Source organism: Falco naumanni, chromosome 8, assembly GCF_017639655.2.
Source record: "Falco naumanni isolate bFalNau1 chromosome 8, bFalNau1.pat, whole genome shotgun sequence".
NCBI classification, from domain to species: domain Eukaryota; kingdom Metazoa; phylum Chordata; class Aves; order Falconiformes; family Falconidae; genus Falco; species Falco naumanni.
Window position 1 is genome coordinate 33,097,878 of NC_054061.1, and position 27,115 is coordinate 33,124,992.

A 27,115-nucleotide genomic window follows, 5' to 3' on the forward strand; every position below is an offset into this window, starting at 1 on the left:
TCTCCTCCCAGCCTGAGGAGGAAGAAATACCTAGCTTGCATTTATCATTTGCCATTTGCCACCATGACGTCAGCTCGGGGCTGAACTCTACCTGTGGCTGGAACCTTAAATGAGCTGACACCAGAAGACAAAAGCACTTTCTCTGAGGTTTAGCAGCAAGTAGCAGCAGCGACAGAGGCAGCAATGAGACGCTGTGTATTCCTCGCTGTGTTGCTCAGCCTGGTGTTGAGCCTTTTGAAAGGTAAGAAACACTATCTTCTGTTTTGGGATTTATCAGGGTAGCTATTCTGTGACAGTGAATGGATTGCTTAGTACTTTCAGCAGCTGCTGAGGCTGGAGGTCAGTGGTGGTACACAATTCAGCACGTCTAGATTTTGATTAATTAACAACGAAAAATGTCCCTGCGAGCCAACAGTTTTTCTTGTTCATGGAACAATGCAAAATCACTGGTGCTTGTGATTAACCTAATTTAGCCTATTCCAAGAGCAGTTTTCCGGACCTGCACACTACACCCAGGTAATTCAAGCTCTGTTACAGTCATAACAAAAGATGCAACAGTTTCACCCCAGCACCCAAGGAAAGGAGTGCTGCTGCTGGCCCGCTGGCCAGAGGCTCCTTACACAGTCCGTCTGGGAAGCAGCACCACCTGAGCTGGCTTGTGGAGTTCCCTCATGTTGAAAATAATTAATGGGAACTTTCCCACCAGCTTGGGTGGCAGAGGGCTGCGCCGTGGTCTATTCAAACGGCAAGAGCAGGTGTCGGTCCTTAAGCTGCTTACTGCTGCTTCTGGCATCATGACAGACTTCGTAGTAGTGGGCCAGAGCCTCTGCTCAGACGTGCCCCTCCCTGGTAGTCAGGGACAGACACGAGGGAGCAAAGGTGTTAGCAGAAGTAGAGTTAAGGCAACTGTACGAAGAGTTTTGTGGTGACATGAAGCTGTGAGAGGACAGGAACTCCTGGCTAATACAGAGATAAAGTTACAGAGATATGAGCCAAATTAAGACCTTCACTGATGCTGTTAAGCTTGCAACTGGTAACAGATGGTTGTGGGTCTCTTGACTACTTTGAGTGAACGTATGTATTTCCAGCAATGTCTACAACATGCAACAGACTGTTTTTTAGCTATAAATTATAAGTATAGATATCTTCAAGTTTGTTAGTTGTTTGGTATCAGCAAGATGTGGGTAATCTTGACTCGAGAGCTACCAAAAGCAATGTGAGGCTTTCACTTACTGAAGCAGGCTTTGCATCAGGATGGACCTGCCCAGAAACCTTTTTCATTCTAAGCAAATGTAAAAGCTTTGCAGGATGTGTCTGTTTGAATAGTACTGTCAAAGGCCCTGCCCTGCCCAGCAGCCAGATGTCTGTTATTCCATAACGCTGGTTGTAACATCCATTTCTTTATCTTGGTAGTGAATGTCTAAATCTATTAACACATCCTGTTCCCTTACAGATAAGGCAGGGTCTAGGCAAGGAGAGCCATAAAATAGCCACCTTTGCTCAGGTTACCCTTGACGAGCGCGTCAGCAAGGTTCAATTGCAGCTCATGTGCTCTGCTGTCACCACGAACGTGATGCTCCCTGAGTCCAAAGGGTACACCTGGACATCTGTTAGCCAGAGCCTCTACAAGGCTAACAGCTGTTGTACACCAAAGATGAACTCTATAAGGGATTACTGCCCCAACATCCAGTTTGAGAAGGCAGCCTAAACAATGCTCCAAAACCATGGCCTGTGGCCAGTATAGATTCATATTATCATTGTTATAGGAAGAATTTAGATTTCTTTACATTGACTGTGGAACAAATACTGCTGCCTATAGGACTCAATGACCAGTGGAGGCAGAAGACTTCGCAGAGAACTGGTACAATTGGTCAGGTTTCCCCTTCACGTAGAGGAGACTAATGGATTCCTTCAGGCGCTGTCTTTTTGATGTGCCTTTTCTACATCAGCTTTATCGATCAGAATAAAAAAGTTTATAGGATTTGCCTCACTTTGGATTTTTGAAGTCCTACAAAGCTCTTGAAAAGCAGGGTCTATTTTTCAAACGCCTGTTGAGATCTGCAATGTTTTTTTAATATGACAACTATGAGTGTGTTAGTGCCAAGAATTTTAGCCACAAATACATTAGTCTTCCAGCTGCCTGCTGTTAATTTCTTAGATTAAATTATGATTGCAATGACATTAACTCAAAGTAAATATGTTTATTCCTAACTCATATATTAACTAATTTAGATTAAATTTAGATCTTATCATCCAAACTGGCCATTTGTCAGTATCGCACACTTATCAACAATGTTGTTTTATTATTTGTTCTCCTTGCTTCTAGGCAAAAAAATCCCAAAACATTCCCTATATGGAGAGTTAAGAATGACACAATTTAAATATAAAATAAACATCCTAAACCTAAACAGATTAAATACTTTAGAGGAGTAAACACGGTAAAGGTAATGCTAAAACCAAAATGTCAGGAAAATTTTCTTCAGCTCTTGTCTCGTATCAGCCTGGTTTCTCTTTACTCAGAAAGAATTGTAACAAGGAAGGAAAAGAACAGCAAAAAATAATCTAAACTGTCATAACCACATGGCAGCATAGTCCTGGATATGTCTTGATACCACTGATGCTAATTTAGCAGGATATGCATTCTTTGAGTAAAATTGCAATGCTTTCAATGTCTGGTTGTATTTGTTACAGCATAGGAGAAGGTGTTAGCAAAGGCAATCGTTCCTCCATTGCTGCTCTGGAGGAGTCCGTACAGGGGTTTAAATGATGCTTTTCCTGAGAAAATCTTCCATAGCTGGAAAGTATCAATATATCTCTATCTTGCAGCAAAAGTATTTTTTGTGGATTTAGCTGAGGTCTAGAACAAATCTGAAGAGTCACTGTGAACATGTTAACTGTGGAGTGCAATGTCATATAACATCAAATTAAAATCAGTGCAGCTACTGCAGATGCATGATGGTAAAAGCACTGTTTGTTTAAGGGATGAGAAAAGCAAATTGACATAGCAAGAGAAGGCAGCAACAGTGGCACTAGGTTGGACAAGAGCTCTGCTACCTCTAAACCTGCAACATGTTCGCTAGCAAAAGGAATGCCCCTTACCCTATTCAGGCAACGAGGAATGGCAGTGTCCTGCTCCCTTGGGAAGGCACAGGGAACTTTCCTGCAAGGAGAAATGTGTGTTGGCAGCTTGGTGTGCCAAAATCACCTGGAGGACAAAGGCAAGAAGGGTACAAAATTGCTGTTGGGGGGAAGGAGCCAAACGTTTTGGAGTGGGAAAAGCACTACAAGAAAAACCATGACACCAATAAGGCATGGGGCCAGGGACAGCCCAGGGGCAGGGCAAGGCTGCCCAGGGCTTGGGCTGCTGAGCCCCACACAGGTCCCCCACTTACCTGCTCAGGGGTTGTCCTGCACACACAGAGTGCCACGAGACTTTTCCTCCACACATGGCTAAGCAGCGTTACCATCTCTCCTCCTTTCCGTTCCCCAGGAAAGAACACGGAAGCAAGTTCTACCCTGCCTGGAACACCCCCAGCAACTACAGGTAAGGAGCCAAAAGCCGCAGGCCATCCCCTTCTGGGGACAGGCTGGAGTAACTCAGTCTCAGGGAGCTCTGCAGCCCCCCCAGGCAGAGATGCGATTCCCTGGGAGGCTTTCCCCGGGTTCCTCTCCTAGGTGAAGTTGCAGAGCTCCAGATCCATCTCCTCTGCTGCCTTCCTTCTCTGGCCATCCTGGTCTTTGCGGCAAGGGGAAAGTATTGGTGATGATTTGGGCCTCTCCGTTCCCTGCTGCTGGGTGCCTTTGTGTCATTGAAGAGGCCGCAGCACACGCACGTGTTCCACACGTGCTGCCATGCAGGCACAATCAGCTGCTGCTTCACGGTTTTCCCAAAACAGTGCTGCCAAGCAGGCCACTATGAGCAACACGTTCACAGGCTGATGGGTGACCTCAGCCTGCTCTGGCAGAAGGTCCTGCCCATGAGCTGCTGCTTTGGGCGGGCTGAGGGAGCTCTCCTGCAAGGAGACAAGTGTGTGCTGGTGGCTGGGTTGGCCTCAGGACAGGCTTGAGGACATGCCTGTGTGTGGCATGTCCTCAAGCCCTGGGATGTGGGGAGCAGGGGCCGCGGACACATCACACTGCACAGGTGTCATGGCCAGGGACAGCCCAGGGGCAGGGCAAGGCTGCCCAGGGCTTGGGCTGCTCAGCCCCACACAGGTCCCCCACTTACCTGCTCAGGGGTTGTCCTGCACACACAGGGTGCCACGAGACTTTTCCTCCACACATGGCTAAGCAGCGTTACCATCTCTCCTCTTTTCCGTTCCCCAGGAAAGAACACGGAAGCAAGTTCTACCCTGCCTGGAACACCCCCAGCAACTACAGGTAAGGAGCCAAAAGCCGCAGGCCATCCCCTTCTGGGGACAGGCTGGAGTAACTCAGTCTCAGGGAGCTCTGCAGCCCCCCCAGGCAGAGATGCGATTCCCTGGGAGGCTTTCCCCGGGTTCCTCTCCCAGGGGAGGCAAAGGCGCCCACATGCAGGCTGTGAATCCTCTTCACTCTTCCCTCTTTCCCTGGCGGCCTTTGCTGCAAGGGAAAAGTGTTGGGGAAGATTTGAAGAGGTTGCTCTGTTCCTGCTTGCTGCCTTTGCTTCTGCACCAGTGCCAGGTGCAAGAGGATCCCTGCAGAGCGGGTGCCCAGGGCAAGTCAGGGATGGCACCCTGCAGGCAGTTGTTCCTGTGGCTTGATGGAGCACAGGCAGAGAGGGAGATGCTTCACATAGCGGCATGGGGCAGTAGTCAGTGCCCATGGCCGTGGAGCCCAGAGAATCCCTGCTGGGAATCCCCCATATCTGGCCAAGTTGCCTGTCCCAGCATGGTGCTGGGTAGCGTCATCCAGGTGGATCAAAGCTCCTGCTGGGGTCACCTGAGGAGGGGAAGCCTGCTCACCTGCTCAGTCCTCCTCCATGGTGGCCTTGGGCAGGTGCATCCTTCTTGCCAGCACCCTGCTTTCCTGTCACGCTGGCTGTACGCAGTCTGCTGGCATCCCTTGACCTGTGCTGGTAGCTGGTCCCAGGCATGTGGCACTGCCTCGGGCGGGCTGAGGGAGCTTTCCTGCAAGGACACAGGCGTGTGCTGGGGCTGAGTTGGCCGTGGCCAGCTGGGGCCAATACACTGCCTGTGTGTGGTATGTCCTCAAGCCCTGGGATGTGGGGAGCAGGGGCCGCGGACACATCACACTGCACAGGTGTCATGGCCAGGGACAGCCCAGGGGCAGGGCAAGGCTGCCCAGGGCTTGGGCTGCTCAGCCCCACACAGGTCCCCCACTTACCTGCTCAGGGGTTGTCCTGCACACACAGGGTGCCACGAGACTTTTCCTCCACACATGGCTAAGCAGCGTTACCATCTCTCCTCCTTTCCGTTCCCCAGGAAAGAACACGGAAGCAAGTTCTACCCTGCCTGGAACACCCCCAGCAACTACAGGTAAGGAGCCAAAAGCCGCAGGCCATCCCCTTCTGGGGACAGGCTGGAGTAACTCAGTCTCAGGGAGCTCTGCAGCCCCCCCAGGCAGAGATGCGATTCCCTGGGAGGCTTTCCCCGGGTTCCTCTCCCAGGGGAGGCAAAGGTGCCTACATGCAGGCTGTGAATCCTCTTCACTCTTCCCTCTTTCCCTGGCGGCCTTTGCTGCAAGGGAAAAGTGTTGGGGAAGATTTGAAGAGGTTGCTCTGTTCCTGCTTGCTGCCTTTGCTTCTGCACCAGTGCCAGGTGCAAGAGGATCCCTGCAGAGCGGGTGCCCAGGGCAAGTCAGGGATGGCACCCTGCAGGCAGTTGTTCCTGTGGCTTGATGGAGCACAGGCAGAGAGGGAGATGCTTCACATAGCGGCATGGGGCAGTAGTCAGTGCCCATGGCCGTGGAGCCCAGAGAATCCCTGCTGGGAATCCCCCATATCTGGCCAAGTTGCCTGTCCCAGCATGGTGCTGGGTAGCGTCATCCAGGTGGATCAAAGCTCCTGCTGGGGTCACCTGAGGAGGGGAAGCCTGCTCACCTGCTCAGTCCTCCTCCATGGTGGCCTTGGGCAGGTGCATCCTTCTTGCCAGCACCCTGCTTTCCTGTCACGCTGGCTGTACGCAGTCTGCTGGCATCCCTTGACCTGTGCTGGTAGCTGGTCCCAGGCATGTGGCACTGCCTCGGGCGGGCTGAGGGAGCTTTCCTGCAAGGACACAGGCGTGTGCTGGGGCTGAGTTGGCCGTGGCCAGCTGGGGCCAATACACTGCCTGTGTGTGGTATGTCCTCAAGCCCTGGGATGTGGGGAGCAGGGGCCGCGGACACATCACACTGCACAGGTGTCATGGCCAGGGACAGCCCAGGGGCAGGGCAAGGCTGCCCAGGGCTTGGGCTGCTGAGCCCCACACAGGTCCCCCACTTACCTGCTCAGGGGTTGTCCTGCACACACAGGGTGCCACGAGACTTTTCCTCCACACATGGCTAAGCAGCGTTACCATCTCTCCTCTTTTCCGTTCCCCAGGAAAGAACACGGAAGCAAGTTCTACCCTGCCTGGAACACCCCCAGCAACTACAGGTAAGGAGCCAAAAGCCGCAGGCCATCCCCTTCTGGGGACAGGCTGGAGTAACTCAGTCTCAGGGAGCTCTGCAGCCCCCCCAGGCAGAGATGCGATTCCCTGGGAGGCTTTCCCCGGGTTCCTCTCCTAGGTGAAGTTGCAGAGCTCCAGATCCATCTCCTCTGCTGCCTTCCTTCTCTGGCCATCCTGGTCTTTGCGGCAAGGGGAAAGTATTGGTGATGATTTGGGCCTCTCCGTTCCCTGCTGCTGGGTGCCTTTGTGTCATTGAAGAGGCCGCAGCACACGCACGTGTTCCACACGTGCTGCCATGCAGGCACAATCAGCTGCTGCTTCACGGTTTTCCCAAAACAGTGCTGCCAAGCAGGCCACTATGAGCAACACGTTCACAGGCTGATGGGTGACCTCAGCCTGCTCTGGCAGAAGGTCCTGCCCATGAGCTGCTGCTTTGGGCGGGCTGAGGGAGCTCTCCTGCAAGGAGACAAGTGTGTGCTGGTGGCTGGGTTGGCCTCAGGACAGGCTTGAGGACATGCCTGTGTGTGGCATGTCCTCAAGCCCTGGGATGTGGGGAGCAGGGGCCGCGGACACATCACACTGCACAGGTGTCAGGGGCAGGGCAAGGCTGCCCAGGGCTTGGGCTGCTCAGCCCCACACAGGTCCCCCACTTACCTGCTCAGGGGTTGTCCTGCACACACAGAGTGCCACGAGACTTTTCCTCCACACATGGCTAAGCAGCGTTACCATCTCTCCTCTTTTCCGTTCCCCAGGAAAGAACACGGAAGCAAGTTCTACCCTGCCTGGAACACCCCCAGCAACTACAGGTAAGGAGCCAAAAGCCGCAGGCCATCCCCTTCTGGGGACAGGCTGGAGTAACTCAGTCTCAGGGAGCTCTGCAGCCCCCCCAGGCAGAGATGCGATTCCCTGGGAGGCTTTCCCCGGGTTCCTCTCCCAGGGGAGGCAAAGGCGCCCACATGCAGGCTGTGAATCCTCTTCACTCTTCCCTCTTTCCCTGGCGGCCTTTGCTGCAAGGGAAAAGTGTTGGGGAAGATTTGAAGAGGTTGCTCTGTTCCTGCTTGCTGCCTTTGCTTCTGCACCAGTGCCAGGTGCAAGAGGATCCCTGCAGAGCGGGTGCCCAGGGCAAGTCAGGGATGGCACCCTGCAGGCAGTTGTTCCTGTGGCTTGATGGAGCACAGGCAGAGAGGGAGATGCTTCACATAGCGGCATGGGGCAGTAGTCAGTGCCCATGGCCGTGGAGCCCAGAGAATCCCTGCTGGGAATCCCCCATATCTGGCCAAGTTGCCTGTCCCAGCATGGTGCTGGGTAGCATCATCCAGGTGGATCAAAGCTCCTGCTGGGGTCACCTGAGGAGGGGAAGCCTGCTCACCTGCTCAGTCCTCCTCCATGGTGGCCTTGGGCAGGTGCATCCTTCTTGCCAGCACCCTGCTTTCCTGTCACGCTGGCTGTACGCAGTCTGCTGGCATCCCTTGACCTGTGCTGGTAGCTGGCCCAGGCATGTGGCACTGCCTCGGGCGGGCTGAGGGAGCTTTCCTGCAAGGACACAGGCGTGTGCTGGGGCTGAGTTGGCCGTGGCCAGCTGGGGCCAATACACTGCCTGTGTGTGGCATGTCCTCAAGCCCTGGGATGTGGGGAGCAGGGGCCGCGGACACATCACACTGCACAGGTGTCATGGCCAGGGACAGCCCAGGGGCAGGGCAAGGCTGCCCAGGGCTTGGGCTGCTGAGCCCCACACAGGTCCCCCACTTACCTGCTCAGGGGTTGTCCTGCACACACAGGGTGCCACGAGACTTTTCCTCCACACATGGCTAAGCAGCGTTACCATCTCTCCTCTTTTCCGTTCCCCAGGAAACAACACGGAAGCAAATTCTACCCTGCCTGGAACACCCCCAGCAACTACAGGTAAGGAGCCAAAAGCCGTAGGCCATCCCCTTCTGGGGACAGGCTGGAGTAACTCAGTCTCAGGGAGCTCTGCAGCCCCCCCAGGCAGAGATGCGATTCCCTGGGAGGGTTTCCCTGGGTTCCTCTCCCAGGGGAGGCAAAGGTGCCTACATGCAGGCTGTGAATCCTCTTCACTCTTCCCTCTTTCCCTGGCGGCCTTTGCTGCAAGGGAAAAGTGTTGGGGAAGATTTGAAGAGGTTGCTCTGTTCCTGCTTGCTGCCTTTGCTTCTGCACCAGTGCCAGGTGCAAGAGGATCCCTGCAGAGCGGGTGCCCAGGGCAAGTCAGGGATGGCACCCTGCAGGCAGTTGTTCCTGTGGCTTGATGGAGCACAGGCAGAGAGGGAGATGCTTCACATAGCGGCATGGGGCAGTAGTCAGTGCCCATGGCGGTGGAGCCCAGAGAATCCCTGCTGGGAATCCCCCATATCTGGCCAAGTTGCCTGTCCCAGCATGGTGCTGGGTAGCGTCATCCAGGTGGATCAAAGCTCCTGCTGGGGTCACCTGAGGAGGGGAAGCCTGCTCACCTGCTCAGTCCTCCTCCATGGTGGCCTTGGGCAGGTGCATCCTTCTTGCCAGCACCCTGCTTTCCTGTCACGCTGGCTGTACGCAGTCTGCTGGCATCCCTTGACCTGTGCTGGTAGCTGGTCCCAGGCATGTGGCACTGCCTCGGGCGGGCTGAGGGAGCTTTCCTGCAAGGACACAGGCGTGTGCTGGGGCTGAGTTGGCCGTGGCCAGCTGGGGCCAATACACTGCCTGTGTGTGGTATGTCCTCAAGCCCTGGGATGTGGGGAGCAGGGGCCGCGGACACATCACACTGCACAGGTGTCATGGCCAGGGACAGCCCAGGGGCAGGGCAAGGCTGCCCAGGGCTTGGGCTGCTCAGCCCCACACAGGTCCCCCACTTACCTGCTCAGGGGTTGTCCTGCACACACAGAGTGCCACGAGACTTTTCCTCCACACATGGCTAAGCAGCGTTACCATCTCTCCTCTTTTCCGTTCCCCAGGAAACAACACGGAAGCAAATTCTACCCTGCCTGGAACACCCCCAGCAACTACAGGTAAGGAGCCAAAAGCCGCAGGCCATCCCCTTCTGGGGACAGGCTGGAGTAACTCAGTCTCAGGGAGCTCTGCAGCCCCCCCAGGCAGAGATGCGATTCCCTGGGAGGGTTTCCCCGGGTTCCTCTCCCAGGGGAGGCAAAGATGCCCACATGCAGGCTGTGAATCCTCTTCACTCTTCCCTCTTTCCCTGGCGGCCTTTGCTGCAAGGGAAAAGTGTTGGGGAAGGTTTGAAGAGGTTGCTCTGTTCCTGCTTGCTGCCTTTGCTTCTGCACCAGTGCCAGGTGCAAGAGGATCCCTGCAGAGCGGGTGCCCAGGGCAAGTCAGGGATGGCACCCTGCAGGCAGTTGTTCCTGTGGCTTGATGGAGCACAGGCAGAGAGGGAGATGCTTCACATAGCGGCATGGGGCAGTAGTCAGTGCCCATGGCCGTGGAGCCCAGAGAATCCCTGCTGGGAATCCCCCATATCTGGCCAAGTTGCCTGTCCCAGCATGGTGCTGGGTAGCGTCATCCAGGTGGATCAAAGCTCCTGCTGGGGTCACCTGAGGAGGGGAAGCCTGCTCACCTGCTCAGTCCTCCTCCATGGTGGCCTTGGGCAGGTGCATCCTTCTTGCCAGCACCCTGCTTTCCTGTCACGCTGGCTGTACGCAGTCTGCTGGCATCCCTTGACCTGTGCTGGTAGCTGGTCCCAGGCATGTGGCACTGCCTCGGGTGGGCTGAGGGAGCTTTCCTGCAAGGACACAGGCGTGTGCTGGGGCTGAGTTGGCCGTGGCCAGCTGGGGCCAATACACTGCCTGTGTGTGGTATGTCCTCAAGCCCTGGGATGTGGGGAGCAGGGGCCGCGGACACATCACACTGCACAGGTGTCATGGCCAGGGACAGCCCAGGGGCAGGGCAAGGCTGCCCAGGGCTTGGGCTGCTGAGCCCCACACAGGTCCCCCACTTACCTGCTCAGGGGTTGTCCTGCACACACAGGGTGCCACGAGACTTTTCCTCCACACATGGCTAAGCAGCGTTACCATCTCTCCTCCTTTCCGTTCCCCAGGAAACAACACGGAAGCAAATTCTACCCTGCCTGGAACACCCCCAGCAACTACAGGTAAGGAGCCAAAAGCCGCAGGCCATCCCCTTCTGGGGACAGGCTGGAGTAACTCAGTCTCAGGGAGGATTTAGTATCACATAATGGCATGGGCCTGAGTGCCCAGGGCGGTGGCTGGGTCCCAAGGAGTGGTGTATCCCAGGAATCGTCCATGCTCATATAAGCCCCATCCCAGCTGGATGTTCCAGGGGACATGAAAAGCCCCTGGTCTGTGCCCATGCCTGCTCTCCACTTTTTCCTGCTGGCCTTTGCCGCAAGGGGAGATTGTTGGGCTTGATTTCACAAGCTTTGTTGCTATCTTGTTGGGGGTCTTTTCCTGCGTAAAAGAATTTGTGTTCAGTAGGAACTCTGGAAACACAGTGTCTGGAGATGAGTCTCCTAGACAATGGAACTTCCTGGTGTATTTTCCTTCTCACTTCTGGGGGTATGATGACAGTTACTGTATTTTTCCCTTTTGCACATAAAATCTCTGCCTCATCTATGAGAACACACATATAGATTTAAGTGAAAGAAAGCTTGCAGGGTGATAGAAGAGTTTGGTGACCTGTAAGAGAACTGTAATTACCACCTGATTTATAATATATATTGAAATATAACCGTTAATTACTTATAAACGGATACATTATGTACAAATATGAAATATATACTCTAAAATCCTTACAGAATATATAATTACTTAAAGAAAATATGACTGTGACCATTTTAGGCAAACAGCATACCCTATAAAAAATTGCATTTAAAATACACTAGAGATTATTCTAATGTGCTACTGCTCTCTATATTTCTTTCTTCTGGTTTATTTGCTTTCACATCTTTGAAAAAAAAAATGTCTCTTTCTTTTTGCTGTAGATGAGTCTAGGTTAGCTTCTTACAGGATGATTTTCCAGGAAGGATTAGCTGGAAGTCTTCTTGTAGCGCTACTACTCTTCCCAGTGTTAAAACACATTGGAGTTGCAAAGGTCCTGGGCTGGCTCAGTACAGAGGCATAAGCCACAGGATTCTCTGGATACACTGAGGATGATGCGGGGGTGGAAACAAGAACCTTGCCCTGGTTTTGGGGTAGCAATGACTAACTTGCCATTAGGGGAGAGGGAGAGATGTGCGGAGCCTGCAGAGCTTTCAGACAGAGAAAATTTGCAGAGAGAAGGCAAATCAAGTGGAAAGACAGGTTGCCCGAGAAGAGGTATTACAGACCGGTAAGCAGGGTAAATCACACTGAGCAACAGGTTGCAGGAAATAAGGGCAAGGCACTGGCTAAAGTACAGGGCAAGGCAGAAGCAGATTTGGGAAAAGTTTTGAGGCATCATATCACGCTGCCTTCAACGGCTTTAGTGTAACCAAGGCACTAACACGGCTGACAAGTTATTTTCCCTTTTCCAGCAGTGGACACAGCATCATCTTCAACAACAGCTCCAGGAGGTAAGTAGAAGGCAGCAGTCAGCACAAACCTGTGAAGTTTTACTGCTGTAGAGTTATGGTATAGTAGTCAGTTAATATCATTAGCCATCTTATGGTGACAGCTGCAAGCCCTGCAACAAATTCCTTAGCAGCATATTCTAATATCTATTGAGGTATGTATACTACAATGATTAACTTGGGAGCCTTCATTTTATTAATGGATCTGCAGTAAAGGACCCTACTATGACACTGTATTACAATAAGGCAAGTACATACCAGCACAGTATTGAAGACACACAGGCTGTGGTAGTCTGCCTTTTCCTAACTTCGTCACTGAATTTGGCAACCCTTGATATACTTCTTGTGTTTGTTTTGGTTTTAGTTGTATTAAGAAGAGTTAAATTGTGGATGCTCAGTACGACAGACAATGAATTTTACCCTTACTCTGTGTCCTCACCATGATATCCTGCTGGATTGTGTAGAGAGAAGAGCTATTACATAGACACTAAGCAAGCAAGACATAGCCATGTGTTCTTTAATTGCATCTATACTCTATCAAACGTACCTGTTAGTTTTCCTTAGCAAAAGTGTATATATAAACTATTTAACATATCAACTACTTTATATATGAACTGGCTATTGCAATTTCATAGAAATCCTGATGTCAATATTTTTCATCTTTGTATCAGAGGACTTCTGCAGCGGAGACCCTTGTGGAAAAGCATTAGCTAAATGTATTGCTTTAAATAGCAGTTTTATCTGCCAGTGCCAATATGGATTCTACTACAGCAACAAGGATTGTTACAGAGGTGAGTCGCAGAAGGACAGTCTATATTTTTAGTTACTTCAAAGATAGCTGCCTAGGTAAATTTATTTTGCCATATCCCTTGTTCTCATGTTATAACTGAAAACATAATCAGTCTGGGAAAGTGACTGCTGAACAGTGCTTTGCTTTGGAGACAGCCACTGCTACAATGACCTAGATTGTTATCTCACAAAACAGTAACAGCCAAAGAAGTTAATGTGCTAGGAAAAGAAGGTGGAGTTCTCTGTCAGGGCTGCTGGGGATTAAAATGAGTGAAAAGCAGGAGAAAAATGCAAGTATAAACCTGAATCAGTATTAATGGTCAGGATTTAAAAGAGACCCAAACCTGTGAAGACCTCTGAACACCTGTTTTGATGTTCTCTGTGGCTAAACACTCCACAGTCCTGTTGAAATGCATTTCTGAGATGCTGCTGGAGGCCAAACCTGTGAGCAAACGGGGCATCTCAAAGTGCCAGCAAGCAGGATTCTCAAATTTACTTGTGACCCTGAAGAAGCAGGTAGACACTGAATTGCTTTCTCAGATATGGTGAACCACATTAGCTGCTTAGTGGCTGCGAAGTTGCAGTCCTTTATGTATTTTCTCACTAAATGCTGTAACAGCTCAGTTGGAGTCTTTTGTTAGATTCAGACCATGCTCCATGCTTACAGTTTCACACTATACAGTTTCATAGTCTGGCCAGTTTGGTTGAGCCCAGGATTCTGCTTGCTTTCCAGGTAGCCAGAGTATGTCCCTCATTGTAGCTGAATTGATTGAGTAAACATTTGTCCCATACTGATTTGTCCAGTATATGGGGGAAAAAAACATAAAAAGCAGATTGATTTCTGCATTGTATTTCCCCATCTCTGAAGTCTGAAGAACTGTAATGTGAAACACAACTTACTTGAATGGTTTCTAATTAATTAATATTCTTTATTAATCAAATAATTCGAATTTCATCATTCCAGGGAAAATATTCCCAGGAGTCATTACACTGAAAAGACTTTACAGTAGTAGTCTTCAAATTGTAAATTCCGCGCAGTATGAGGAGGTGTACGAAAATATAACAGTATTGGTGAGTGATGATGGTATTTTTCCCCCCTGTATGTTTAATGCTATCCTGAATGTCATGCAGACAGTGGGCATAGACGCTGCCTTTAATGTGGAGCCTAGAATAATTTCACTTGAGAAATTTACTTCTTTCAAAGAATGCTTCACACTAGTTTAGACCTATTCATAGAAGACTTAAATTTTTACCTCAGATGATACATGCATGGCTCTTACTGAAGTGAAGCGATGTACCTGAAGTATGTAACATCCGCATTTTTTGTGCCACTTCTATTCTGGGAAGTACCATGCTGTCTCCAGAAGCCATAGGGTTGAGCAAAGTTTTCCAACCCATTTAGTTTCTGATCTCTGCTGTTTGCTGAGGGTTCAGTAATACTGAGTAAAAATGAGCATTTTTTTTTTTTTAAAGAAAGTTAGCATTTCCACACAGCACAAAGTTTTCAGAATGGTTGTCCAGCTGTGTCAAAATACCTAAATAATAAGTCTCTTCCATAAGCACACCAGTATTAATATTTAAATACTATTAGTGAAATGGATATTACACATTTCGAGCATTCTATGATTGTAGATAAAATCTGGTAATGGATTTCCTGGAGAAATAAGATGAACAGTTTAATTTATACTGCCATGTTGAAACAAGTGGATTTGCTTATGTTGCTTTCTGGAAGTAAGGGAGAAGATGTATGCAACTCTACCAGACAGCTGATAAAAAATATTCAAATATTAATCAGAATTCATAAAAAATGGTTATCAAATTTTTATGTTATTTTATTGCTTCCTATGAATGTTTTACCAGAAAGTAACCAAAAATTGTCCCTCCACAATGTTTAAAAATATTTTCCTCAATTCTTCTGTTCAACATTTTTTCATGACATGGCTTCAAATATGTATGATATGTAGCACTAGAATAGATATGTAATAGTATGCAAAAATGAAAATAGCATAGAAAATTATTTTCATTTCATTACAAAGAAGAGTAGTTTATCTTTCATCTCAGTTGCCTTAGACATCTTAATCCTTTTCTTACGGTGCCTCCTGCTTGTGTGGCAGTTGGAGGTGGCTGCCTCCACTGGCTTTTCCCTTGTGACAGTGAGTTTTTCAGTGACCCCATCCAACCCCCAGTGCTTTCGTCAGTGCTGTACTTCTCCCTGCAAGACTGACCCCTGACAATCCAACTTCACTGTACCTTAGAGACACATGCCATCTATAAGGTTGCCTATTTCTCCCTCTTCTCTCTACTTGGATGTAGGTTGGTACTGTGGAGACACCTTTCTAAGCAATGAGCCTGCAAGGTAGTACCTGTAGCTATCCAGCCAGTCAACCCTAATGAACTGCCTGACACTCATGCAACTCGTGTCTCTCCATTCCTCCAGTGCCCTCTCATACTCCTTGTTCTACAGCACCACCCCACTGCTCCTCTTCTGCAATGCCTTACGCAATGGATGTGACAGATCTGCTTGCTTTATTTGTGCCTATAGTAGCAATTTCTGAATTAAAACTTTCTAGCTGAGGACTCAGTGGCTCACATGATTTTAGTCTATGTTTCTGCTTGCCTTTAACTCCAATTAATTTATCTTTTATAGTTTCAGAATGCCTTCCAGGGTTTAACAGGCTTTGTACAGACTGTCATCGTGGAAATTCAGTAAGTTTGCCAGTTTGGTTTTTGCACAGTACATGCTTCCCACACACCCTATTTTAATCTGTTTCCCATGGAGTACTCCGTTCAGGAAAGGATATGGGATGAGTTCAATATTCCTTCTGTTTAAGGAGGACATTCTTTTCATATTTTTGAAGTTTCTGGGATGCTGTCCTCATTTTTACCCCATGGATTTCCAATATGTCTGTGAAGTGGGCTGGCTGAGACAGCTCCACAGTGGATGTCCCAATTCTAGCACCTTGTAGGGTATAGCACTATATATGTGCTATAACTAGCAGTCCCTGTGATATCTGACCTGTCTCTGAAATTGTAACAGTTAACTGAGGTTCCTATGAAGAGGTCCAATTTGGAGTCCCAGTTCAATTGAAGAAACACCCTCGTTACAGAAGGTCACTGCATTTTGCTATGCATTTGCTGCTCTCTCCTGATGGCAGGTTGAGCAGAGATGTTATTGAATGGGCTGTGGTGACTGTAGCTGTGGGCATAGGTCCTTTGCTGATCTACGCAGACACTGTAAGATGTCCCTCTCTTTCCATTCCCATCTGTTACAGGTTACTGTCCCCAGAGCTCTGCTAGCCTCTCTATGAGTGCTCCCTAACCCACATCAAGCAAAACCTGGGATGCTAGTGCACACAGCAGTGTAAACCCTTTCAGCAAACCCCATGGATTAAGCAGTTAAGCAGACTGTTGTGAGTTGTTAGGGCAGTAACTTCCAGCAGAGTGGTTGTGACAAATACAGGGGGCACAGTAACATCTTAAGGCATTACAGCAACCTATCACTTACAGGTATATGTGTGTGCATCCCAGCAGCACGAAGTTCAGCTGAAGAACAGGGCAGTTGGTGCTGTTCTCCACCTCACCCCAGGGATGTTGCTGTCCTGCTGATCCCAACCCAGCTAGCATGCAGTTAGCACAGAGAGCTCTACACTGCAAACAGACCCTTCTGAATTCATTGCAGTCATACCTTGAATTAGCCTCACCACACTTCAGAATGGGTTCTCCATGTCATGACTGGATGACACCACAGGCTTATGAGAGCATGTAAAAGTTAGGGTTTAACAGATGATGCCTTCCACGCTGCAGCCAGCTTGAGGTTAGCCCAGTACAAAAAGATACCAGTTGCCACACAAAGGAGTGATGTTGTTAGCGTTAAACTCAACAGGATCTACTGGAAAGATGGTCATTAATGTATTCCTAAGCAAGACTTGAACTTCTTTTCAGGTGTCTTAGCAACTACCTACATTATGAGATGAAAGAAGCCAGGGGAGAGAGGGAGGTCTGGCAGAAATCTTCTCTTGTCTTTGCCCCTAGCTTGCTATCCAGATGGATTGTATGAGACTTTAAAAGGATGCTATCTGTACTGTTTCAGACCTCTACAAGAAATAAGAGCTGCTGTTTCAGTACGTGTAACAGTGATAAACCTGTTTAAGGAGAACTCAACTGTAAACAACGACACAGTTACTTCTGCAATAAATACTGCAACAGAATATTTGACCTATGTCTCTCATTACACAGGTATGTAATTCCTTACTGTGGGTGTAAATAAACTGTAGAAGCAGAGGTTCCTATCTTCAAAGCTGGTTAGAACATTTCTGTGTGCCGCAAAGCCCATCAGAGCATAAGACTTGTTGATTTTTAGGAACTGAGTGTTCAATCTTACGTAATTTTGAAGACAACCATTCACTGCTGGGCTTTTTTGTCTTATTAAGGCTTTCTGCTTCCTGTGTAAAGAAGAGAAGGAAAATACTTATTCCCAAGTAAGCAATGGCATGTTGATTTTAACTTGCTGAGTATTAAGTGGCTGGAAAAATCCAGACAAAATATATGGAGACATAAATTGTGCTTGTGAGAGGAAGCCAGAATTTTACTGGCAAAATAGGATGAAACTCTCTTTAGACTTCAGCTTCCATAATTAACCATGGCAATTGAAATGAGGGCCCACTGATTAGCTACTGACCTAAGTGATTCATTGGTCTAAACCAGTAAGGTCTTGTGTTACTGAAAGTGTAATACTTGGAAAATGATTTTCTAAATGGAATACAGATTTTTTTCTCCCTCCCTTTTTTTTAATAATATGCTCCTATTTTGAAAACAGATTTTACAAAAGGTATAACTAGTAATTAAAGGAGTCCATTTCATGGCTTATAGCTTACGTTTGGTCCCTGAAGGTGACTGTATCCACCTCAACTATGACATTCCCTGTGTGTTGGTCCTAAACGTGAGGGGAAATAAGAAAAACCTGAGAGCTCACAAAGCACCAGTGCAACCATATCACTTCACTGCATGCCACCCACTGAGGTGTGCAAACCATTCCCACCACTGGGACACAGATCTAAACATGCTGGGCAAACAGCATACTAATATTGCTCATGAAACGAGCTGCATACCCATAAATATTTATATCTATATAGAACTGTATGGGATCTGGGCCTCACAGTTCAGCTGTAGAAAAAACTGAGGGAATAGTGCTGGGGGTTTTTTTTATATATAAAGAGAGTCAGAATGTAAGTGTTCGGAATATGAACTCTTGGGTAGAATTTCCCTCTTTGTGGGCTGGGAAGCAGGAAGGAGGCAGTTACAGGAGGCTGAGAAACAGAAGGTCAGATGATGTGATGGGAACAAGACCTTAACTCATAAAGAGCAAGGGAAAAGAAAGGGCTGTTCAAATGCCTGCAGTATTGATGTCCCCCAAAAAGGACTTACAAGTGTTTTTTTCAGGATTGCTAAATAATTGGTTTATGATTTACTGAACAATTGCACTGCTTTCTATGAAACAATATTATTAGTACTCAGTTTGCTTCCTGACTGTTTCTCTTTTAAAGCTACAACATATTGTGCTGTTTTTCTCTGTGATGATCAAACCACAGACTGCGAAGAAGGTCAGTTTCCAAAATGCACATGCAAAAGTAGTTTCTCAAAGACAGAATGGGATGATCGTTCTTGTTCAGGTAAGAACCTTGCCACTTTATCCCTGAAAGGCTAACCCGGCTATTCCCTGTCTCAGTCTCTTTTTGAAAAGGGTGTTCTGCAAATGTACTGACTCTAAAAATCAGGGAATGTGTGTCTTATTAAGGAAGCCATAGAAACATTCTCATGTTTAACTTTAAACACATCCATTATTCTATTCCAGTAGAATAAATTACTAAAGCCTGAGAAAATTACCACTGAAACCAGCGAGTCGACAACTCTTTAAATGCATTGTTAAATTCTTGCTAAGAATTGAATCCTACACTCACAGCCTTCTCTGTTAGGACATATTTTGGGAACAAACTCTACATGCTGCCTGGAGGCAGCTACAGGGACACTGGCAGAACTGGAAGTCGCATGGTGCACTACAATGATCTGTTAAAGCTCTGTCCCTTGTTGGTGGTTCTAGGATTGGATTACCTGTGTTTAGATAGGATTTTATGAGAAGAATGATTTATGTGATTTTTAGGAATTGTTAGTTGTTGGGGTTTTATTTGCTTGCTGATTTTGAGTCTTCTCATGAGTACTCTGTTTATATTTGTAGCTATCCTCCACTATATATAGCCCTGAGATGTACCTTATTTTACAAAACTTAAAATTTTCACACTACAGAAAAAAAACAGTCTAAGATAGGAGATTTTAAGAAAAACAACAGATATTGGAAACACTCATGATAAAATCATGAAAGCTGGCTACAGTAAAGGCCAGTGAGATGTGATCCATTGTAGGCCTTTGTGGCCCCTAACCTAAACCTGATACAGTTTTAGATCAGCTGCAACACAAATCATCTGTTGTGAGACCAAACTGCAGGTCATTGCCTGCCTATGTAAGATGCAGCTTAGCCAGATTTCCATTCCGATGAAGCTGGATGGTTTTAAACAAAGCCTGTTTACTTCTGCTTTTGTCCTTTTGTATTTCAGTTTCTGTTCTATATATGTATAGCCCTAAAAAAGCCATTCTGGTGCTTTGAAGCACTACAAAGTTGTGTGTGTTTACAGTGCAACAAACAAAAAAGGAAGGGGGTGGGGTGGTGGAGGATTTTCCCCAATGTTGATTTGGGGGCTATTTGCAATTCACTCTGTATTTTTTTCCCTTTGAAAATACAGTTTGCAGTAAAGACTGTTCTGCAGAAGAAAACGAGTACTGTGCAAAAGAAGAAAATGGTGTTCCAACATGCAAATGCAAGCCTGATTTTGAAAAGAAGGATCAAAAATGTGTACCGTGAGTACTCAGCTCTTTCTTGAGTTCCTGTGTTCTAGGCAGAGATAGGGATGAAGAACATCTAACACTGGGTCACCCTCAATCTAGACAAACAGGCTGCAGCAATGTGAACCAGAGAGGTGCCTAAGCTGGTTAGCAGGTGGACAAATTCCCCTGGTGTCACCAGTTATGGCATTTTAACTGCTTGGCATTAGCTGTTGGTGTGCACTCATAATATCTCAGAGGAAAGTCAAAGAGATCCAAGTTCATCTGTGTGGCTCACAGATGTGAAAAGGATAAACTACTTCATGCTTATTTTGTGGGTTCCCCACATGAATGTAAACTATTTCTTCAGAGTAATTGAGCCATAGGCACTGGTATGATGAAGTGTTTAGTAAGCAATGCACATTACAGCAAGTATTCCCTCAAACTTCTGGGATGTTTCCACTGACATCAGTAGAGACTCTGTTTCCAGATAACTGTCAGACCTATGTTATTTCATCTTGGTTTTCTCTGTGGGTATTTCTGTCAGTTCAGGATAACAGAACAGAGCAGTGTTATTTGCTGGTGAAGTTGAGCAATTGGCTGGTGTTGCTTTGCTCCCACGGATAAGTAGAGGGACCTTATTCCCCATATCAATTAATTCAGCTCTTTTTGTAATTATTGCTGCTACATGCTCAACACTTCTTACCATAAAGTCAATATATTTTAAATATAAGAAACTAGTATGAGAGGAAGATAAAGATCTGCCAGTCCTTACATTGAGACTTTTGATAAAGATGGTGGGTAGCAGTACCAAGTGGCTCAGAGGTATAGGGCTTAGTTCTTTGGAGAAATTAGGTGCTTTTAACATTTTTCAGGCTAAGAACCTGAAACTCTGAGTGCCCAGCTCACCAATGAGTCTGAAAAATCTCAGATTGTTTTACTCTACTAATGAAACTAAAGAATTCAATATTAAGATAGCATTACAGAGGAAACCTGTAACTAACACACCCTGTGAAGAAATTGCTGATAAAAGGTGGAAATATACTGTTGTTTTGAATCATAGCATCATAGAATGGTTTGGGTTGGAAGGGACCTTAAAGATTATCTGCTTCATGACATTATGTTTCTTTTCTTTCTTTCCTTTTTTTTTTTTTTTTTTTTCCTTTTCTCTCATGTAGTTGTCCTATAGGCTACTCTGGGGAGAACTGCAAAGACAGTAAGTACAAGATTTTCTGATTTTCAATTATAGCATGGAAAAATACCCAGTAATGTTTAATCTGCCTGCAATAATGAAAATAACAAGTAGTAGCCTTTAGTGGTGCCACCGTCCTGTATTGATAGCAGGAAAACGTTAAAAAAAAATGAGTGAAATTCCACTGTTGTGGAAAATCCTTCTTGAAACTTGTGTTCAGACAGACAGTAGCATTTCCTCTAATGACCTCTGCATTAAGCGAAGTAGTTTTTAGTCAAACACAGAAAAGCATTTAGTCCTCATCTAAAGACATGCACTGCTGAACTCAGCACCACTAATGGATTAGTTTCTCCTGCAATTAATCACTCTCCCTATTAAAACAACAGTGGTTACTCTCATTTGAAATGTTTCTGCTTTATGTCCAACCACTGGTTTTCCTTTGTGATTTACCTTGCAAGCACTGCATGGTACTACTAGTACTCTACACCGGTGAAGAGATGATGGCCCCGACTGTGTATTCCCCTAACCGTAATCATGCGGACAAGCTAACCAGATGGGCCTTCCAAACTGTTTTCCCTCTCCCCAGTTAATTTTGCAGCTGTTCACTGCACCTTCACCCGTTTCCACCACCACACAGATTAGGAGAGGATATTAGTCACGTCTTCTAATGTTTGCATGTGCCTAAACTCAGAACATCTAATACAGTAAAAGGCATGCTGGAAAACAAACAGCTATGGTTCTTCACTTCTCACAACTCCTTTGGCTTTATTCAAGGAAAAGGTATATTTTCATGTGGCTGTTCAGAGTCTCACACTGCTGCATTCTTAAACACACATTTAACATACCTGTGTCTGCAGTTATGAGATCTTCAAGGGTTTTCTTCTGGTTTTGCCTAAAAGTTTTGGAGACTGGCTAGTGGTAGTTGTCGTGCAGCACAGTGAATGTGCCCAGGTGTAAATGTTTGGCAGGAAGGATGTTTTTCATCATATGGAACATGTTTTTTGAGAGAAAGTTTTGGGGATTTTAAGGCCTTTTTCATAAAGCAAAAGAAAACGCTAAATTGGCACAAAATCAACACATTGTGAATTTAAACACAAATTTGGGACTTGCTAATAATAAACTCCATTAATAGCCTCATCTTCTCCATGTGGCACTCGGTGGGTACTGAGGTAAAAAGTTTGCTGAACAATAATCAAGGATCTTTTACACATGCTTGGCATAATGTTCTTTCAAGAAATCATATGCCCTGTTGTCCGTCTTATGTCCCTATGATTCAATGTGCTGGATGGTTCTGCTGGTAACAGCACAGTTGGTAGTTTCGTGTTGTGTATCTCCAGTACAGGCATTCAGTCTATTAAATGGCAAACTCACAAATCCAGACTGGGATCTTCAAATAGGTACCACCAGTAAGGTTGGGTAGCTCAAGAGACTGTCTTACTCTGCACACCCTTGTCTTGAAATTATGCCCTGTAGGATACAATTTTTTTTTTCTTTTTTTTTTCTTACCGTGGCTACACAGAGCTAAGACTATGTTTAAGCAATTCCATTCACTGTTGAAGGAAGATATACAGACTCCACATCTTCCTCCCTTAGTCACCCTTGTTCTCCAGCAAGATCAGTGAAAACTAATTTTCCTTCCAAATATTTATTCATGTATGGGATATTTAGGCAGTGTTCATAATGCCACATAATAGACACCTGAAATCAGTGTGCCTTATGTGCTTAGGGCAGGGAAGAGCCTATTTAACACCTAACTACACATTTTACCAGCAATACTGTTTCAAACAACTCCTACACCCTCCAGTTGTTCCTGTCTTTCAGCTGTAACTATGTGCGAAGCCACACAGTGGATGGGATTAGACACCTGAGCTGGGATCAAAATAGCCATCCAGAAGAGACAGTCTTTAATGCCCGTCAATTCCCTAATGCACATTTTTCTGTGTCCACAGACAGTTGTACTGAGACAGCACCAGGAGACTGGGAAATGAATAATAATATTTTTCTTTCTTTCTGTCTTCATAAGAGGACAGGGACAGGACTTGGTTTTCAATATTTACCATGAGTTTTCAATTAATGCTACTTGTTTGGTTTTGTTTTGTTTTTTTTCCCCAGATAGTGAACTCATCCTTATAATAGTGGGTACAGTGTTTGGAGCCGTTATCCTATGTTTAGTGATAGCGATCTCTGTTGTTTCAGTAAGGTAAGAGTATTCCTTACAATTGAATAGAAGCTGCATCACTGCATGTTTGTAGGGAACTAAACAGAAATTTAGGTAGGGGCAGAGCTGTGAATGTGGTTGTATGCCTAGTTGGGCAGACAAGTTAATTTAAGTCATGTAGCCATTGGAATATGGTTTTGCTGGTGTGCTCTTCCCAGAAGTATTTATTTCCTTGTTCTGAATTCAACTATGAAAGCTTTAGCCAAGTCTTCAAAACATAGATCCTGACCCATTAATCCTAATCCTGCTCTAGCCAGTACTGATATGGCATCTGGATGAGACTGAAGAATCAGAGACTGATATCAGAAGACTCTGTGGCCCAAATTCAGACCTGGCATGCCTCTTTCAGCTCGATACAGGTGGCATTTCCAGCCAAGAGTCTCTTTAAGTTTTCTGTTCCCTATGTACTGGCAAAATCCCAATTGCAGTTACACCTCCTCGCTTCTTTCCACACGTTAAGTGTAGAAGCACTCAAGTAGCTTCTCTGCCTTTGCTCTCAGTGCTGTCCAGGTAAAGATGCCTACAAGACCACCCATAGCAGGCATAGCTTGGCAACAGGTGCACCAGCTGGTGCTGAGTGTGTGTGATGGATGGACTTGTGATCACAGACAGTTCAAATGCATCATTTGGGTGTCCAGCTTTGGCTGCAGGCACAAGGGCAACTTTTCTTCATTTCTGCCTCTGAATAGATGGTTGGAGCTATTGGTGGTTAAGGAAACTCCTTCACTCTAGGGACTAGTTGGAAGAGGCCAAAGTCCCTTTCCACCTCTCCTAGCAACTTAGCCCCACCTGTGATAAGACATGTCAAACTTTGTACTCTATCATTGATAACGAGGGTTTTGCAGTAAGTATGCTAGAAAAATCTGTTCATGTTTCAGAACAGGACCGAGCATTCAAAATAAGGTGGGAGTGGACAGCTCAGTAAGTTGGACTTAGTAAGACACACTAAAAGGTCTTTTAAAACCTCCTTTTGTTTTTTTCATTTCCTCTGAAGAGCCAGACACAAACAAGATCCTGAAAAGAAAAACCTGATAAAGTCAGGATATTCCAAAAAAAATACCTTTGATGCTGATGATAGACAGACCACGATGTTCCCCAGAGTCCAGACAACTTCTGGCCATGCGAACCCAGGGTACCAGCCAAACAACCCCTATGAGATGCGTTCTGCAAATAGAAGACGTTTTCCAGAGAGGGATTATGATGATTTGGTAAGTTTCACACAGGCCTACAGGAATTATGTTCCTGAACTGTAGCATTGTGGGCTACAGATGCTGTTGGAACCTAAACTCCACTGTGTCCATTCTCCCTTGATCTAGAAGGCCAAAGTGATATAAAGGTACCCAAACAACAGCAGCTGCAGCTGAAAAAAATTCCCCTAACACAGAGATCAGCATTTATCTTATGAAGACCTTTCTAAAGCCCCAGTAGTCATCCTCAAGTCACAGGAGGGATATGTGAGAAGCAAGGGTCAAAGCAACAGTCTGGCTGCCCAGCACTCTTCTGTGTCATAAGACATTTGTCTGCATCAAGCAAACACATCCCTCAGCACAGGTGCATGCAAGCGCCACAGGCTGTTGCAGCCTGTGCTTTGTGCCAGCTGTAGTGCTGCATCAGTGCTTCCAGTTGCAGCCTCATGCAAGATTCAGTCAGCTTAAGCTGGCACAGCTGCCCAGAGGGACGGTGTCCTCCCACCTGCTCTGCCACTGCCTAGCTCACAGAAACCAGATGTTTAGGGAAAAAAAACCCCAACAACCAGCTTCTAAAAAGCTGCCACTTAGGAGAAGAAGAACATCTGTTTAGGTAGATGGTTGATCAGATTCATGTGGATTTTGGCATATCTAATGTCCCAAAGATGCCCAGTTTTCACTGGTGAAAATCTGCCTGTTGGGTTTTCCCTGAGGGCTGGCGTGTCAGACAGAGAGGGCTGTCGTGTGCAGTGTGCTCCATGCTGAACTAGTCTGAGAAAGGAGCTTTCACACCCAGAGCTACTCTTTATTTCTTTTCTTTTCTTGTCCAAATTCTCTATAGTACGAAGTATCACGGGAGCCTGAGGGCTTTAGGATGCAGAGCAGATACTGAGTGACCAGAGCGGTAGAAGGATGGATGACAACTGCGACAATAGGTCAGACCGAAGAGTTTCACAGCCTCTCACCAATGCAGTTACTTCAGCAGAAGAGACAACAAAGTCCATAACCCCAGACACTGTGAAGATTTTCTAAAGGAAGACCCTTGCTTGAAACTTGGACAACTCTAAAATAAGGGAAAAATGAAACAGAGGGTAGGGAGACGAAGAGGACTTTTAAAAGAACCAGTGGACCTCAATACACATTAGACTCTTTTCAGGAGGGTCAGTACTTTGACAAGAAAGTGAGTGTAGACATGGTACCAGGATCTTAACCCTGTTGTTTTTTAACTCTTCTGGAAGATAGTCCAGGCAATATGTGCTGCTGAAAAGCGTGACCACCCAGAGCTTTGCCTGTATTTGTGTTCGCTCTGTTTCAGCTGCAGGCAGCCCGCGTGGCTTTGGGCAGGGCAAAACTGTGTTTCATAAGAACCTAACCTGTTTTTCTTTACTATATCAGATAGTCTTTTTCCCTCCTCAACCCCTCAGTATTTCCTATCTAAAAGCATTCTGTTCAGATCTCTGCTGACATGCGTTGTGTGAGACAATGGTACTTGCCTGACCTTTTACACAGCCTTCCTTCCCAATACAATGACAAGAAACAGTATCGTATTGTCAAACAAACACTACTGTTCTCCATCTCGCAGACTACATTGATTTTACATTCTCAGCTCCTGTGGAAAGTGTTAGCTTTTTTTTTTTTTTTTCTCCTTTACACTCTTTAAGTTTAGATTGAATGATCTTAGGGTTGTGGGTTTTCTTTATTTCTAATATACACTTAATAAACCTGTCTGTAAAAGAATTCACATTTTACCATACTTTACTAAGTGTGCATTATCTATTGACTAGCAATAACATTTCCTTATATATATAATATATATATTCACAAATATGTACATATATTTATAGGTTAAGTTCTTTTAAAGCATTGTTTAATTCCATGTTATATTTTGTGGTTTGGTTTTTATATATCCAGATTAACTTTTCCCATTAAACTTTATTGTTTCTCAGTACCAAGTCTTTCTTACGTTGCTGCACAGTGGTATAATTGGGGGTTTTTTTACAATTCCAGAGACTATTTTATATTCAAACTTGTACAGAGTTTAAAGGCAAGTACACACAGACTGGTTGCATCAGCACCCAGCGTTCACTCAGAGGTTCCAATCAAAAGTATCATTAAATCATAATGAAGCTAAAATGTTTATTGTTGTAAGGCTGACAACAATTTTCTGTGATTGTTTTCGGTGGGAACTGTGTAGTTAGTGCAGCTGGCTCTCCTTTGAAAATGTGGGACAAGCTGCTTTCTGTGATGGCAGCTTTGTGCATATGGGTCTGTTAATGTCACACAGCTGAAAACCGAGTGTCAATGGTAAGTTTAGGAGTCAGTGGTAGAGAACACCATATGTGGCTGTAGAGGTTACAAGGATGTGCATGCAGATGGGTTGTTCCAGTGCTTTCAGTGATCAAAACTAGCTCCTGCTCACCAGTTATGGTCCAAAACTAGCAGTTAAATGGTTCTGATCTTTCTCAGGTGGCTTCTCTAGCAAAAGAAGACAGACCTTCCTTTCTCTGAACTGCCTGGAATAAGCAGTAGTTCAGAAAAAGCCTGGTGAGAAAAGGTGCAATTTTCTCTCTGTTGTTTTCCTGGGGTTTTGCTGTTTGTTTCTTCTAGTTGTCTCCTGTCCCCTCTGCTGCTGTCACTGGCTGCAGAGCATCTGCTGTTAGCAGGTGTCTGTAGGAGTCCAGGCCTCCACTCTTTGTGAGCATCTCAACGTGCACAAGATGACTTCTACTCCATGTGAGCAAGGCTAGCTGGATTTAG

General features: G+C 46.4%; 1 protein-coding gene across 1 annotated transcript; it reads left to right on the top strand.

Annotated features, from left to right (window-relative positions):
- On the top strand, positions 1-26,173 carry MUC13 (mucin 13, cell surface associated). The gene is made up of 19 exons (XM_040605237.1): positions 1-241; positions 3,491-3,544; positions 4,327-4,380; positions 6,521-6,574; positions 7,340-7,393; positions 8,436-8,489; positions 9,533-9,586; positions 10,630-10,683; positions 12,064-12,102; positions 12,771-12,890; positions 13,853-13,959; positions 15,536-15,594; positions 16,979-17,124; positions 18,432-18,557; positions 19,683-19,797; positions 20,940-20,977; positions 23,066-23,153; positions 24,166-24,379; positions 25,200-26,173. The coding sequence occupies exons 1-19, from the start codon at positions 184-186 to the stop codon at positions 25,248-25,250; spliced, it is 1,539 nt and encodes a 512-aa protein (XP_040461171.1). The 5' UTR covers positions 1-183; the 3' UTR covers positions 25,251-26,173.
- The last annotated feature ends 942 nt before the right edge of the window (positions 26,174-27,115 follow it).